General features: G+C 38.3%; 1 protein-coding gene across 1 annotated transcript; it reads left to right on the top strand.

The window, feature by feature from the left end:
- Positions 1–918: 918 nt before the first annotated feature.
- On the top strand, positions 919–17345 carry nfascb (neurofascin homolog (chicken) b). Its single transcript, XM_088007204.1, is given in 25 exon segments — positions 919–1112; positions 1633–1738; positions 1831–2021; positions 2266–2388; positions 2582–2800; positions 3083–3194; positions 3344–3531; positions 3607–3738; positions 8435–8578; positions 9384–9495; positions 9572–9735; positions 9825–9972; positions 10073–10398; positions 10511–10708; positions 11743–11813; positions 11921–12143; positions 12528–12643; positions 12954–13164; positions 13325–13447; positions 13724–13897; positions 13991–14122; positions 14341–14410; positions 16145–16156; positions 16292–16327; positions 16419–17345. Coding segments are annotated over 25 exon segments (3639 nt in total). The 5' UTR covers positions 919–1036; the 3' UTR covers positions 16651–17345.
- The last annotated feature ends 208 nt before the right edge of the window (positions 17346–17553 follow it).

Genomic DNA, 17553 nt, shown 5'->3' with positions numbered 1-17553 from the left:
TGGGGAGGAGAGATCAGTAATTTAAGTTTACAGGAGTAAGGTAGGTTTGCATAACTTTTGTTCTTGACAAACTAAAACGATGCAGGATTCATTACATATTTATAGAAAAATGCATTTGAATAGACTTCCAATTAAATCCTTTCAATACCTTAATCCTGGAAGATATTCTTTTCAGACTTTTTTCAGGCTTTGTGCATTTCAGGCACCTCTGAATCAGACTGCATTCTAAAATTTGATGTCATGTAAAGGCCAAGACATTAAATTCATTATTATATCTGTTCAGTCAGAACAATATTTGAATAAGGTTCCTTGATTATAATTATGACATGTTTGTTAGGTTTTACTTTACATCCACCATATATTTAACAATCTATTCAGTGGGAAAATATCTAACCGACCTTCACTGACTCAGTAAAGAGAAAACTGGAAATTACTTGTAATTTTACATTTGTCATTATCTGTTTTTGTTTGTTATATTGTCAGCTAGGTTTTTTTTTTTTTTTTTTTTTTGCATTACGTTATTATTTATTTATTTATTTAAAAATTAATTTATTTCATCTGTATATAATTTTACCTTAGCTGAAATTGTTACTGGAGCAATTTACTGAAGTCCAGAATGATTATATTTCTATTTTCTGTCCTATAAATTATCAGTTATAGATACAGAATTAACAGCAACGGCAAAACTCTCATGACTCTCATGACTAAAACTCCCCAAAAGGTATATTTAAATATAATTTTGATTGTATCAAAGTTACTACTTTATAAACCAAGTGAAATGTTTTATTCTTAGTTAGTGTGCTTGTAAAAAAAAAATATGTTCTTATATTTTTGCCACATCATACAAAATTGTACAATTTAAAGTGTCTGAATATTCCTGTTGATGTTCTGGAGATTATTCATCTGTAGTAGCTTTGCTAAACGCTTTTTTAACAGAATCATTAATTCACATGTTGTTGTTTTTTTTTCTGTAACCAGTTTGAGAACATTTGAGCTGGAGGCATTAAACTCTTACTGGACTAAATGAACTGTAAGGATGAGGACACTGGTTGGACCAGGGCTGCTGCTGTTTCTGTGGCAGAGTGTTTGGGCTTTGGACGTTCCTCTTGAAAGTGAGTCTGCAAACTTGGTTGTCTGTTTCTTCTTTTTTCTTTTTGCCTTGTTTGCTGGCTGTAAATGTGTTTGCGCATTTTACAGGTGTTCTTGACTCACTTTTTCACACAAGAGCCACAAAACTGAATGTGTTACATTGGGATTTTATGTGACAGGTCAATGCGAAGTGATGCACAGTTGTGAAGTCAGTACTTAAGAGACTCTGTCTACTAATTAGGCGATTTCAGAAGGCAATTAGTTGCACTGGAACTTAGCTAGTGATATCAGAATAAAGAAGGCTAATAACCAATACATACCCCACTTTTCAGATTAATTTCTTAAGATTGTTAAAAAGTGAAGGATTATTCTGTAATCCTGGACAATATGCATGCACTTCCCTTTGTTTGTTTATCACATAATCCGATGAAACACACTGACGTTTGTGATGTTGATGTGAAAAAGTGAGACAAAGGTTTAAATACTTTTGTTAGGCATTGTTTCTTTTTGTAGAAATGCCTGATTTATCTCTCGTCCTTCCAGCCAGACAACCTCCAACCATCACAAAGCAGTCATTACAGGAGCACATTGTGGATCCCAAAGAAACCATGGTGATGGAGTGTGAAGCCAAAGGCAACCCTCATCCTATGTGAGATTTCCAGCTAAAGAGAGATAACAGCCTCATCAGCAGTCACGTCATTGATTTTTTTTTTCCCCCCCATCTTCTCCTTAAATATGAAGTTTCTCGTGGAGGCGTAACGGGAAGTACTTCAACGTGGCCCGTGACTCCCAGGTGTCAATGCGCAGGCGCTCCGGGACCCTAGACATCTATGCCAAACACAATCCTGAACAGTACGAAGCAGAGTATCAGTGCATTGCCTCCAATCAGTATGGGTCCGCATACACACACAAGATCAGACTGCGGCTGTACAGTAAGTCAAAATACGAAACTAAAAAAGAACTGAGTTGTCTAGTTGAAGGAAATGTCAGTGACCAGTGAGAAGTCTGCTGCTGTTTGTGTCCATGTGGCTTTGAATCAAACATGTGAATCTGTATTCTCACCTGTGTGCTGTATAACAATGTAATATACTTTTAAATTATTTGCTTACATGGAGGCAAAAAGGTTTGGTGAGTTTGCTGCTCAGATGAGACATGCATTCCTCTGTGATTGTGCAGGACCTCCTGTGTGGCCAAGGGAGATTCTGGAGCCGGTCGTAATCAGCGCTGGCCTTCCTCTGGTCCTGCCCTGCGACGCTCCACCAGGCCCCCCTAAACCTGAAACCTACTGGATGTCCAGCTGTAAGTGTCCGACACACAATAGTGAGCTTTGGGTTGAAATATGCTCCAACAGTGCTAATCACACTTCTTGTTCACTCTTAATAAATGCCTAAAAAACGCATATGTTCTCTGGGCATTAGTGCTGATGAGTATGATTAGAATTTTATTTCAGAACAATATTTTATATGATGGATTTCTAATTATTTCTGCTTAGGTTCGTATGCAAGACCTTTCAACTGGCCCGTTCAGACAGCTTTTCCCACCATGCAGGCTGTGCGGCAGGATCGCAGAGTTTCCATGGGGGTCAATGGAGATTTGTATTTCTCCAACGTGCTGGTTAATGACTCCACCACTGATTACTGCTGTAGCGCTCGATTTCCTTACAAGAATATGATTCAGCAAAAGATGCCTGTGGTTGTGAAGGTGCTTACAAGTGAGTCACTTAACACTCGTTTTAAATTCTCACCGGAATCTCTGCAAGCTGGTGTGCAGATGTGACTTTTGCCTTTGAATCCCTGTTCTGCTCATTATAACACACAACGTTATCGGTTGGTCTAATTGAATGTTAGCCTGCGTCCTAAAAACACGAGCACTGCTTTTTCTTTTTTTTCACAGTTAACTGGCGCGTTAGTTTTGTGCTGCTCAATGAAAAGATTGGACCTTTACTGTGTGTATGTGTGTGCGGCTGATGTCCTCTGAATGGTTTCCACGGCAGCTCGAACAGTGGCCGAGGCCGCCCCCACCTGGCTGTCTCCCAAAGGCTCATCCAGCTCCATTCTTGTGCTGCAGGGGGAAGAGCTGCTTCTCGAGTGCATAGCTGGAGGGATGTAAGCTCAAGTTCACAAACTCAAGACCTTTGTACCTTTTGTTGAATTTCAGAGAAACAAAGACGTAGAAAACATTCTATGCGAATCTTCTCCTCTTTGCTGTTACAAAATAGTATTGTTTTTTTTGTTTTTTTTAATCCATCGTTAAGGCCGACTCCTCGCATCACCTGGACTAAGGACGGCGAGGATCTCCCAGTGACATCACGTATGAAAGTGAAAAACTTCAACAAAATGATTCAAATTCCAAAGGCGTCTTTTGAAGACGCTGGAGAGTACGTGTGTACAGCTACCAACAAGATCGGGTACATTGAGCACACGATAACGGTCAGGGTCAGAGGTGAGACTTTCAGAAACAAACTGTTTTTATTTGGAGCACATTTTTGCACCAGCTAATGTGCTCTGTGTTGAACAGCGGCTCCATTCTGGTTGGAAAGGCCTACAAATCTGATCTTGGCTCCTGAGGAAAACGGACAGCTGGTGTGTCGCTCTGATGGGGCCCCTCGACCGACGATAAGCTGGTCCATAAACGGGGAACCAATTGAGAGTAAGTCTATGTTTTAGGATGTGTTTAGCATCCTGCAAATATACTGTCAACCTGGTAGAGATTTGTAAAATAGTTTTAAGATATACATTCATTATTTAGTGTTGAAATCAGTAATCTGAATAAAATATATGCTTTAGAGCAGGGGTGTCAAACTCAATTTCACCGAGGGCCACTTCAGCATGTTGGCCACCCTCAACGGGCCACATTGACGGTACAAATCAGGAGTGCATCCCTGCTAAAACACCCCAGACAAAAGGTTGACTTCCCTCATTCAGTTCTGTAGAGGCTTATAATGAGTCAATGGTCCAGGTGTGTTAGAGAAGGAATCCATCTGAAGTTGCAGATGGTAGCTCTGGAAAACTAGACTTGGGCAGCCCTAGCATAAATGTATAAAAATACAATGTTAAAAATAAATTAAACACCACCTCATATTGTTAAATAACTGATTTTATGTATTGAAGTTTTAATATTACATTTGAGTTTCCATGGATGTACAATTACTGCTCAGTTTAAAAATTACAATATTTAAATCAGTGTTTAAAGGTAAGCAAACAAATAATAAAAACAAGTCACATGGGCAGACATTATAGACTTTACGCAAAGATTTAGTCTCAGAGGCAACTGAAATCTATTAATTAAAAAAATCCTTTCTGAATATCATCTCATGGTCTCTGAACTAAATGCGTCTTTCTGACCGGGAGCTGACAGCGTGTTGAAGAGTTACGGACCGGACGCTTTGGAGCGTCTGGTTAGGAAGCGCATTACAAACCTTTGGTTGAAATGTAGTTTGTAGTCAATTCGTGCTCAAAACCTATTTTAAGTCAATCATTGGCCTATAAAATGCTGGGGGGCCACATGTGGCCCGCGGGCCTTTAGTTTGACACATGTGCATTACGCCATACAACTGCCAATTGGTAATTGAAGTAAAGTAGCTTCGATTTCAAAGAAGCCTACATTGAAGTCGATTGGCAAATGAACCATCACAAAAGAGGAAGGCTCTTGTTGTCTGACTGCACCCAAGAGATGCATAACCTACAAAAACCATATCTGTCTGGTTTCAAACCAGAGACCTATTGCGTGTAAAGCAAACGTTATAACCACTACACTACAGGAACTGAACTTCTCTGCTTTGTTTCAGTTTGAGGTTCCAAAGTTGATGATGTGAGATGCAACGCATGAAAATTTCAATTGAGGTTTGCACTCAGATGCCTGGATTCAGAGTACAGACCATGACACCACTGAACCCTTGTTGACCTTTAGTAAACACCTGTGATGAATAGAACATGCAAAATCTGTTTCTGTCTGGTTTTGAACCAGAGACCTTTTGCGTGTAAAGCCAACGTGATAACCACTACACTACAGAAACTCATGCTCTTTGGAGTGTTCCTGGTAGATGATCCACATTTTGTTAGAGACTAATGTCAATGATGGGCATGGAACAAAGTCAAATACTTATACCACAGATCCTCTCAGAGAGCACAGTAACTTGGTGAACAAACTGTCAGACTTATAATTGTGCCCAATTTCACATTACAGTCCATAAACTAAGCCTGAGATCAAATAAATGTATTAAAGATGTCATTAGCAGAGACAAATGGTTCTACAGAGACTTGGCTAAATGGCTATAAAATAAAATCAATACTTACAAATAAAAAATGGTTCAAAAATAAAATTAAGACATTAAATAAAAAAATATCTCTGAAATACAATCACTTGAAAATTAAAAATGGTTCAAAAATAATATCAACACTTCAAAATACAAAATCTTTGGAAAATAAAATATTATGTATGTTGTTTTGAAAAACATTGGAATATAAGCACTTTTATCAAATCTCCATTGTGGTAAGATCTTCTTAAATCCATGGAAACTCAACAGTTTGTAAGGTAGGTGAGTTAGCTCAACAGGTTAGAGCACGGTGCTGGTAATGCTGAGGTCATCGGTTCAAACCCCATATGGGGCAATTCATGTGTAAGGTCTTTCAGACAATCAACACTTCAAAATAAATAAGGGTTCAAAAATAAAATCAACACTTCAAAATAAATAAGGTTTCAAAAATAACATCAACACTTTACAATTAAAAAAATGGTTCAAAAATAACATCAACACTTTAAAATTTAAAAATGGTTCAAAAATAAAAACTTCACAATAAAAAAAATGGTTCAAAAATAAAATCAACACTTCACAATAAAAAAATGGTTCAAAAATGAAATCAACACTTCAAAATAAATAAGGTTTCAAAAATAACATCAACACTTTACAATTAAAAAAAATGGTCCAAAAATAAATTATTTATTGTGAAAAAATGGTTCAAAATAAAATCAACACTTTAAAATAAAAAATGGTTCAAAAATAAAATCAACATTTTACAATAAAAAAATGGTTCAAAAATAAAATCAACAGTTCAAAATGTAACTGTTTCTGTCTGTTCAGTCCATAAACTAAGCCTGAGATCAATAAATGTATTGAAGATGTCATTAGCAGAGACAAATGGTTCTACAGAGTCTTGGCTAAATGGCTAAAAAATAAAATCAATACTTACAAATTAAAAAATGGTTAGGAAGTGCATTACAAACCTTTGGTTGAAATGGCGTGTTAAAGTTAATTAGACTGTAACATGCGCAGTCCGCTGCTCAACCACTGCGGACGAGGCTCCGCCGCTGCGAAGACTTAGAAACCGCTGGGAGAAACTCATCCAGCGGATTTAACAAATGGAGCCTTCTTGGTGCACGTTACCCAGGAGAGCGGCGTTCTGGAGGAGCTGCAGACGTAACATCTGTCCGTTTCGGAGAAGCGAAACCACGCTAAATAAATAAATAATCCTGGTAAAAGCGCACACCGGATCGCACAGGGTAAAACACTCACAGAGTTCAGTTGATCTGTTTGGATCAGACAGATCCAACTGACTGATGAATTAGCGCAGATTTTTCTGCAGATGGGAACCAGGAGGAAGTGCGTTCAGACCCCAGCGGGTGAAGTGATGCTAATTTAAGTGAAGTCGTTATTTAATTTATTAAAAGTTATTGGGGTGGTTTTTATCACTATGAGAAAAATGTAGATACATTTATCTGCTTAATTTGTGATGGGATCTGGATTCACGGTGAATATTAACTAAACCGTATAAAATATGACTAAATAGTCGATGTTAATATGATTGTAATTTCACGGATAAAATAGTACAGGACCGATTTTTTTTTTTATGTTGTCGGTCAAGATAACGTCTAGCGCGACCTGCCGCCCTGACACCAACTCACACACATCTTCATTCACAGTCTTACTTGTAAATCGATTTATCTTTTCTTGGACGTTTTGATGTTAGCTTGTTGATGTCTCAGTTTTATTCACTGGGAAAATCAATAAGCAGCTTGAGGTGACTCTGCTGCTCTCTAGTGGCGAGAAGCCGTAATGTTAGCTAGTAACGATCGGAATGCATTGTGGGAGATGTAGTTTTTAGTCAATTCGTGCTCAAAACCTATTGTAAGTCAATGTCGGCCTATAAAATGCTGCGGGGGCCACATAAAATGACATGGCGAGTTTGACACATGTGCTTTAGAGCAATTCAACTTTGTCTAGGAACTTTTAAATAGGAATGTATGTCTTTTTTTAATGGGTATTAATATGATGTAGCACAAAGTCCCATTTCTCTTAGCTATTCTTACAAATGGAAAAGACAGGAAGAGATGAACGAAAGACATACAATGTTTCTGAACTCTTCCTGAGTTAAAACATTAGTATTGTTGTATCTAAATGAATATGAACTTGTTTTCTTTCTGTTATTTGGGCTCTGAAATCACTCCATCTTTTTTTGTGATTTTGACCATTTCTCATTTTCTGAAGATAAATAATAAACTTTTGCTCGGAGTTTCAGAGACCGGTTGTCAGTAGTTCGTAGAATAAAAGAATAATGTTCATTTTACTCAAACATAAACCTATAAAGAGTAAAATCAGAGAAACTGATGATTTTAAGTGGCCTCTTATTTTTTTCCAGAGCTGTAGTTTGAAAAAGCTGGACCAGTGACAAAAATATCTCTGCTAGAACTCAGGCTTAGCTTGCCCCCACTCACAGTGAAGGGGATAAGAGAGGCAATTAAATATGTAAGGTTCACCTTTGAAGAACTGCAGCAAAGAGCAGCATCTTCAGCAGCAGTTATGTTAATCTTCAGCAGATTAACCTAACTACTCAGTCCAAAGTAGAAGAAAACTAGTTGCTGCAGAGACATGCAATGAGGAAGCCTTTTGTTCTGCTATTATGATTTCAAGTAAACAATTTGTTAAATGTTTCCAGGTCTTTAGCCAGAATGCCATGGTTTGTACTGATGAGGTTAAATATGCTGAAGGATGTATGATACTGTTGGCCTCTTTCAGAATACCAGTGTTTTTTTTCTTTTAGCAGGATGATCATCTAACATATATGAAGTAGGTCACCAGATCCAAATCGACCTTCTCCCATGATCATCTCATGATTACATTTTGTGTAGGAAACATATTTGGCATGAACTGAACAGAGCACCTTCGATCTTTGTAGATTTTTTTTCTTCATTTTTTAATGCAGCAAAATATACATTTTAATTAGGTCTTTTAATGACTCTTTACTTTGTTTGTCAAAGTGTGGGGGGCACAGTATGAGCTTTTAAAAATGAATCTAAATGTTAATTCTTGCCCAGTCTTTTCTTCACCCACATGTCATTTGTCTTTCAGCGTCTACACCGCAGCCTAACAGGCAGGTGTCTGGAGAAACGATAACCTTTCGCAGCGTGTCCACAGAAAACACGGCTGTCTATCAGTGCAATGCCTCCAATGAGCATGGGTACCTACTGGCCAATGCGTTTGTCAATGTGCTACGTAAGTTTTGTTACTTAGAGAATATTCAGTTATTTTTCAAAGTCAGCACTAAGCCATAAATTGTGAATCTTTTTTACAAATAACCATGAACAATCCAAATGACAGTGAAATATAAACATCCATTAGATGTATTCCTAATACTCTTCTATGTTGACAGGCATTGGAATCTACAACATCTTGCGTTATTTTATTTGACCAACTCTACAGAAACAGTCAACACAAATCAACAACTTTATGTAGTTACATTGAAAAGACGTCACATCTGCCTTGTCAGTGTCATTCAGAGTATTTTTTTTTAGCTTCATTTGTTTACTTACATTTGAGGAACAAAAGTGCAACGTTAAAAACATCTGGTTTGCTACTCAACTGGGAGTTCTCAGACTGGAAGCTCCCAGCCAGAATAGTTGTTAAAGATAAATTGTTAGAACAACTTTGAGGGTGAAAAGTTGTCTTTGCCTTTGTTAAGCTAAGAAAATGTTAAAATATATGCCAATATTTCATCTCCTTTTAGAAAAATACAGAAAAACAGACATGAAAGCACAGTTGTTACCGACAGGTCTGTCGGTTGTGGCTCTAAAAGCACTGAATCCAGCTGCAGTGTCTGCTTTGCGACTCTCCCCACAATCATCTCAATGGGGCTTTTATTCTGTTTTTCTGTCACACTTTTTCCTTCCACTCAAATTTACAACAATTTAATTCCAAATATGAACCAGTGAACAGTCCACTGATGTTTTGTGGCTTATCCTCCTTGTGGTGAGTATCAGTCACCAAATTTACTGAGATGATCTTGTGTTTTGTCCCTCAGATGCGACGCCTCGCATTATTGGGCCCAGGAATGAGCTCATAAAGACGATAGAGGGACATCGTGCCTTTTTAGACTGTCGCTTCTTTGGCTCTCCCGTTCCTGAACTGCGATGGTACGTTTTGTTCGTCTTGGCTGGCATTAGGGAGCAACCTATCCGAGTCTGCAGGTTTATGGCTTGTCTGACACAGGTCCAAATACGGACAAGGAAATCTGGAGGGAAACCGTTTCAGGACCCACAGGAACGGGACTCTGGAGATCAAACGCATCCAGATAGAAGACCAGGGTACCTACCTGTGTGTGATCAGCAACATAGCAGGGAGAGATGAGAATCAAGTCCGAGTAGAGGTCAAAGGTAAAGACGACAGATCCTCACAGAAAACGTTTGTCACCAGGAGGCTCTACTAACGGTCTGACAGCAGCATTGTTTGCTATGCTTCTTAGAGCCCATCATAATTGTGACCAAACCACGGAGTATGAAAGTCCTGCGTGGAAGTGATGTGCGCCTGGAGTGTGGTGTAAAAGCAGACATCACCACACCAATCAAAACAACATGGATGAAAAACAAAAACCAAGCTGCTCTCAGTTGGAGGTCCGTGACTTTTCCTCAAGTTTAATTCATGTCTCACAACAGAATTAAAGCTTTTTATTTCAGTGTGATCTGAGGGTTTGTTTTTTTTTTACTTTGGTAGAGTCTCTATGGATGAATCAAACCTGGTCATAACTAATGTGAACAGAGGTGATGAGGGGAATTACACATGTGTGATCCAAAATGACCTGGAACAGAAGTCTGCATCAGCACACCTAATGGTGATGGGTAGGACCCAGAGGAAGGAAAACCTATTTTAGCAGATAAGCTGCCTGTTCGTCTTAAAACTGTTTTTACGTTTTGTTTTTTGTCTGTTTGTTGTTGTAGACCGACCAAGTCCTCCGACTGACTTGGAACTGTCAGATCCATACGAACGCAGTGTGCGACTCAGTTGGGTCCCTGGGGACAGCAACCACAGCCCCATCACTGGTAAAAATGAATCAGCTAAATAAACTGACAGGAATACACGTTTTGCTTTTGAAATGTTTTGCATGTGTGTTCGTCATGATAATATTAAGCACCATTTTTTGATTTCCGACAGAGTATTTAGTGCAGTATGATGACGATGACTGGATACCAGGAAAGTGGAAAAACCTATCGACATACCCAGGAAATCTCAACTCTGTCATGCTGCATCTGCAACCTTTCACCTACTACGAGTTCAGGGTTATTGCCAACAATGAAATCGGATCGAGTCGTCCCAGTCGGCCATCTAAGCGCTTCCAGACCAGCGGCGCACGTGGGTCTCATGCTGAGTGACAATATTTGCAATTATTAGCTTATAAACACGAGAAACATGATTGATTTTATATATAAATATGTATATATATAATTTAAGGACATAGAGAGAACTTCACACTGACCTTTTTAAAGTCGTAAATTATCTTTTTTTCATGCAGTAGCATAATCTAACATGTAAATAATAGAAACATAAATGTTTATGTTTGTCAAATGGGGAACGATACTAGATTAAGAAATCATTTTTGACAAAATTAGCACAATATGTAATATGTGGGTTTGCTTGGCAGGATGTTGTTTTCTCTGCGACTCAGATCCAAACAAAGTAGCCTGTGTAAGTGGCATTCCCATGAAACCATTTGTATGCAACTTCCATCAGTTCATTTAGTTTTCTATTATTAATACAGCTAATAATAATAATAATAATAATAAAATTTTGTTTCAATCAAATGTACTTATATAACCTTGACTATAATCTGCAAATCTATTATTCTTCTGATTCAGAATGAGTCAGGAGTGATCCTGCATGTAAGTGTAAAACCTAGTTATTATATTTAGAAGGGTTTAAAACTGAGAAAGTAGTAGCAGGCAAATAGGAGTATTCCTATTTTACATTAGTATTCAGAATAAACTAGTTTTAATTACGACCCGTTGGGTTTTATGTTTGTCCTCGGTACGTTTGTGGAAATCAATGTGCCGTGTAAACGTATTCCTAGTGGAGAAATCTGTGTTACACTCTGAGTAAGCTGCTCCTCAGGATTGAAGCAGTCTAGAGCGCGATGCAGAAGGACGCCTCAGGCCGTGACTCGACCTCCTGTGTCTTAGGACTCACTTAAGGTTAACAGCTAATGAGCAGACTTTCCAGAGAGACACTATTCTGAACAACCTCCTGATCAAAAGGACAACAAAAAAAAGAGTTAGATTTATAACTTTTGATAAAATCATGCCTGCTTGTCTCTTTTTTTGCTTGGAAAAATCCAAGCTTGGAACATGTGGTTTTAAATCAATTACAGATCATTTTGTTTTCTTGTTCAGCTCCTGATGTCATACCAAAGAATCTGAAAGGTGTGGGTACATGGAGAAATAACATGGAAATCAGCTGGGAGGTAACTCGGACTGACATAAAACCGTAAATCTGTATTTCCCTGTGGGAGTTTACAACATAAATCTTCCTTAACACAAAACATCACATTGACAGTTCTTGTGTTTGCAGCCTCTGACGTGGCGAGAGTGGAACGGACCACACTTGAAGTATCTGGTTTGGTGGAGAAGGAGGGATTCCAGAGAGGAGTGGAAAAATGCAACTACAAAGTGGCTGAAGTATTACATTTATGACGCGGACACGTTCACCCCCTACGAGCTCAAAGTCCAGGCAGTCAATGACTTCGGGCTTGGACCTGAGTCGCCCGTGGTCATTGGTTACTCTGGTGAAGACCGTAAGTATTGCTTGCACTTACGGTGCCGTTTGTCTATTTGCTGCTTTATCATTTAAATCTCAGTGAAACGTTTGAAAACACGCACTCTGTAAATAATGAACAAATCACCAAAATAGTTTGTGGTAAATTTCCAAAATATTCCTGCTGTTTCTCCCACTTTATGAAGACAGACGTGACATTAGAGAAGAAACTAAAAAGTTCTCTTTTGGCTTATTTTAGAACATTTTCAGCACATTGCCATCAACATTCTCTCAGAAGACAATACCTCTCTGTTTATTCATATTCCATGTCTTTTTTCCTTTCTTGCCTTACAAACTACTCAGAAAGACTTTTTCTTATCAACAGTAAAGATAAGCTGGCATTCCATTTCTATTTTTTTTCCAGGTCCGATAGCGGCCCCCCTGAACTTGAGAGTGTCTGACATCGAGAGCACTCAGGTTACGTTACACTGGGACCCAGTGACACGTGAATCTATTATGGGACAGCTCAAAGAATACAAGGTGGGTCTATTATGACTGTGACAAAAGTTAAAACGTAATAATAGCTGCGGAACCTTCCCTGTACATTATTATAGCTAATTGCTATAGGATGGTTAATAGCTCATTTCATGGTATTTGAGTTACAACAACATTCAATAAGCTACATTCATGTTTTTGCTGTGCTGGTAATTCTATTTGATAATGTTACTAATTTTGTGTGTGTGTGTGTGTGTGTTTTTTTAGTTGATCATCATTTCATATTTTGACTCTGGTGCCAAATATGTGACGACACAGAGGCAAAGACTGAAAAGTGTTTCTTCTGAATTTTAAGGTCTACTACTGGAGAGACAGCAGCCAGCTGAGGTGGCACAGGGTCAACAGAGCCATGAGGTCCAAAGTGTTTCCCAACAGCGATCCAGAACCCTCAGGCGTCGTCACTGACCTCATTCCTTATAGCAACTACGTGATGTATATAGTAGTGACGAACAGCCGGTATGAAGGACCGCCAAGTAATCACATCCACTTCTCCACACCAGAAGGAGGTATAAAAAAAATTTAAAAAAAAAAAAAAAAAAAAAAAATAATAATAATACTAATAATAATAATAAAAATAAAATAAACCATCTGCAAGTAATATGCTGCTATTTTTCTACAGGCTTTGCATTAAAATGTTGCTTACAATCCTGGGCTTTGTTTTTACAGTACCATCTGCTCCAAGATCCTTCAGGATCCAACAGAGACATCTGGACAGCATTTATGTTGACTGGGACCTACCAGAAGAGCCTAATGGTGTTATTACTGGCTACAGCCTGAAATACCAGACAGGTAGGTATGCCAAAAGACTCTAACAAACGATGCCAAGCGCACTCAGAAATACGTAAAAATCAACTACTCACAGCAATTTCAGAGAAGCTGGTTATGCATCCTTTCCCCTCATAACCACTGTAGTATCTGCACATAGAAATCCAAATACTACTGAAGTCTGTGAAGAGGGTAATAAACTTTTGTAACTACTCAGCGGTCAGATACCTGAACGTTTAATGTTCCAGGATCGACATCAAGAGTTGTCCAAGTTTTGTGAAGTATCCCACCTCTCCACAGTGAATGCAAGCAGAGGAGAAGAGCTGAAAGTGGAGGAGTTCCCACCGAACGTGACGAGCTTCTCTATCCGGCGATTCGACCGCTACACTCGCTACAGATTCTCTGTGGCTGCACACACTCGGGTCGGGCTGGGAGAGTGGCATACGGAGGAGTCTCCCCACTACACCACAGAGAGTAATTTACTCTTGTTCTCGGGTTTTTTTGACACAACCGCTTTGGAGTGCTGGGAAGATGCTGACTCTCTTCCTGTGTGATTGTTTGTCCCAGTATATGCTCAGGACCAGGTGGACATTTCCACTCAGGGGTGGTTTATTGGCATCATGTGTGCTGTGGCTCTCATCGTGCTCATCCTCCTCATAGTGTGTTTCATCAAGAGGAGCCGAGGAGGAAAATATCCAGGTACAAAGGGGGGGAATTCCTGTGAAATATTCCGGTATGCAGAGGTGCACACTGGGAAAAACAAACCAGCATAAAGTCCTGCGTCCAGTATTTTTATGTCTTACATAAATCTATGTGCAATTAATTACTAAAATAACTGTGCATATTTGATAGAACATTTGCTGTTTGCTTCTGTTTTCCTAGCAAACTGTTTAACTTAAACTTTTTCTATGAATTAGTGCGCGACAAAAAGGACATTTCATTGGAACTGGTGGATGACAAAGATCAGGAGGGAACATTTGATTACAGGTAAACATCCAAAACTAACATATAAACTGCTGTATTATTGTTTTTAGTTGGTAATGAGGAATAATGTCACACTGTAACACACATCTATCAGTTCAGGTTATACTCTGATAACATTGTTTGCATGGATTTGCTCTGTATCTGTGTATTTTCCTTTCGTAAATTGAAAATGCTCTGTGACATTACCATCCTAACTGAACAAGTTCAAGGATGAGTTTTAAATAAACAAATGAAAACAGTTTTTTTTTTTTTTTTTTGTAGATTGGTACTTTGCATCCAATTACTGTTGAGTTTCTAAATTAATCAAACATAACTGGCTTTTCTTTGGAAAAATCCCAGTCTTTGACATGACACTACCTGAACAGAAAACTAGAAAGTTAGTTTGGTTCGTTTCGTCCGGAATCAACCTGATATCATTTAATGCAGAGGTCTATCTGAGTGACATTTATGAAGTTAATATTATACAGTGTTGTGCAACCACAGGCTTGGTTTGGTCATTTATAACTAAAGGCAATTATTAAAGTTAGCAATTTTCATCAATACTCCCAAGTTGAGGCATCACCCGTTTATCAGGAAATAAAAGCTAAAATTCCTGTCAGTCTCAGTCATTGTTTATTGAATACCTGCTTAATGAGATGTGGGCTGGTTGGACAGTAGACAAAGGAATAAGTTCAGCACTAATTTTCTCAATGGACACATATAGAGAACAAAACACAGGCAAATTCTCCCCGAAATATAAGAATTTATCAACAAAATATGTCAATCTTTCACTTGAAATACTTTCATCTACAAACTAACTAATCCAGGAACACCCAACTAAATTGCCAAGTAAAAATTAATTATTGTTCAGTTTTTTATGAGTGCTGGTGGTCTGTTATGGCTAATTACATCACAAAAGGAAAAGCTATGTTGTGTAAGCAGTGCAGCCACCTTTAGCATTAAAGGGATTTCGCTTTACCATGTGCAGCAGAGATAACAGGGACAATTTAGCATGTTTCAAGGACAATGTGGACCTGTCTTATGCAGTTTAGTGAGGGAGGAAGAAAAGGAATGTCAATGTCAAATTTATTTATATAGCACTTTTACAAGCCAATTTAAAACTGAAGTGCTGTACAAAAATGATAACATAATAGAATACGTTGATGGGAAAAGAAAGAGAAAACATAATAAAAAATAAGTGCAATAATAAGTGAAGAAAACAAAAATTAAAGGTTATAGCATCAGGCCTCAGTTAAAGGCCAACAAATAAAAATAAGTTTTGAGAAGCGATTTAAAATGATCTTTACTAGTAATGTAAGTTCTCTTTGCTGGGCTACTGGTGGTTCAACCATTTATTGGAGTAAAGTTTTATCAACTCCAATAAATGGAGCCTCAGCCTGCTTTAGGCCTGACACACTTTCACATTCAATAATGCAAAATCACATGGAAATACATAATGAAGTGAATCATATTTGAATTGTTTTCTCCTGAACTAATGTCCTCTGCCCAGACACAACCTCCAACGTGAGCCTTTCCTAAGAACAGGAAGATTGGAGCCAAATGGAAGCTGCGGCTTTATTGTTAATCACGCTTTAGCACATCCGAGCACAGATGCAGTTCAAATCACATATCTGACCTTATTTTCTGTAACCCTTTGATTAAATAGCTTTTTTTTTTGTTTCTTTACTTTTCCTTCTCTATCTAAAACTTTCCCTTCCAATACCTCAACCTTCTGTTTTTTCCACTCAACCACTCAAGGTCCCTTGAAAGGTATGAAAAGACTAAATGTTGATTTATTGACACTATTGACATTATTTACAGTAACTTTATGAAGAAAAAAAAGTTACTTTGTGAATTTCAATCTTTTAATTTTACACAGTTTAATTAAATGTTTTCATATTTCAGGATAGCACGTGTCTCAACTTTGCCCTATCCGCGGCGGTACGACGCATTACCTTTTACTGTATTTCAGTCACAATAGTTCATGTTTCTGAGATCCAATTTGTGCTGACACCCATATTCTTTTTGCCAGAGAGGAGGAAAGAGGACTCCAGAGAGCTCAGCCGTCTGTGGAGGCGATACTGAAGAGATCAGACAGCGACGACAGCCTGGTTGAATACGGAGAAGGAGGAGAAATCCAGTTCAATGAGGACGGATCGTTCATCGGCCAGTACACGGGAACGAGGAGAGACGTCAGGGACTTGGACTTTGGTGGAAATCTAGAGCTCCACTCTCCGATGAATACCATCTACTCTCTGGCATGAGACTAAAACCTCAAGGACCAATTCTTGCTCCGGCTGTTTTCCCTGGAACTTCGCTCTGTTCGTACCTTCTCGGAAGCAGGCAGAGGAAGTGAGGATTTGAGTCCATTTGACAAGGAAACAGCTGGAAATATAGAGCTGCTATTAAACCTTTGTTATTTCACAAGCCTCAACTTTCATTTGTATGGAGGGGGGAACCATGCAGAGGTCCGGATCCTCTTGACATATGTGTGTTTTTAGACATTATCTGTTAAAACAGAAGATTTTCCTTTCATGTTGTGTGTATATATATAGAACATATCTTTGCAAAACCTGAAGTGTTGTGAGAGACTGAGAAGGAGCTTTTTATTGTGTCTGTGAAAACTTTTGCAAGGACCAACTTACCCTCTGTAACTGCATCTTTTTCTGTTTGTTAACTCCAACCGCAAAGTTTATGTTAATTATGAGTGCAACACGTTCTGAAGGTTTCTTCCTCAACTTTGGTTCAAATTTGTTTCAGCTTTTTAGATTTATAAATTAAAACAAAGAGGCTTGACCTTATGCTTTCCTCGTCGAGGAAAACATTTCTGTAGAACAATTTCAAGCAGCTTCTGAAGCGCTCTCCTAATTTGATGCATTCTGTGGCGTAACAGTGTTTCTTTGACGTCTAACATCAGCTGTGTACGAAGCAAAAAATGAATAAAAAAAGTGTTTGTAAATATGTGGGCTTGTTTCACTCTGAATGCTAAATTTCTGAATCCATACATTTATGATGAGCATTCTTTGTGGCTGTAGTTGATTAAAGGATATAAATGTGCTTTATGAGTCATTAGGGAATATTGTGTTTCACTGTGGAAAAGTATCATCTAAATCATTCATAAGGAGAGACTCCACTATGTATAAGAGGAATATTTAGTCAAACTAGTG

This window comes from Poecilia mexicana, unplaced genomic scaffold, assembly GCF_051168715.1.
Source record: "Poecilia mexicana isolate PSO_F unplaced genomic scaffold, ASM5116871v1 scaffold_7, whole genome shotgun sequence".
NCBI classification, from domain to species: Eukaryota; Metazoa; Chordata; class Actinopteri; order Cyprinodontiformes; family Poeciliidae; genus Poecilia; species Poecilia mexicana.
Note: the sequence above shows the minus strand (reverse complement) of the source record. Positions and strands in the feature narration are given on the sequence as shown.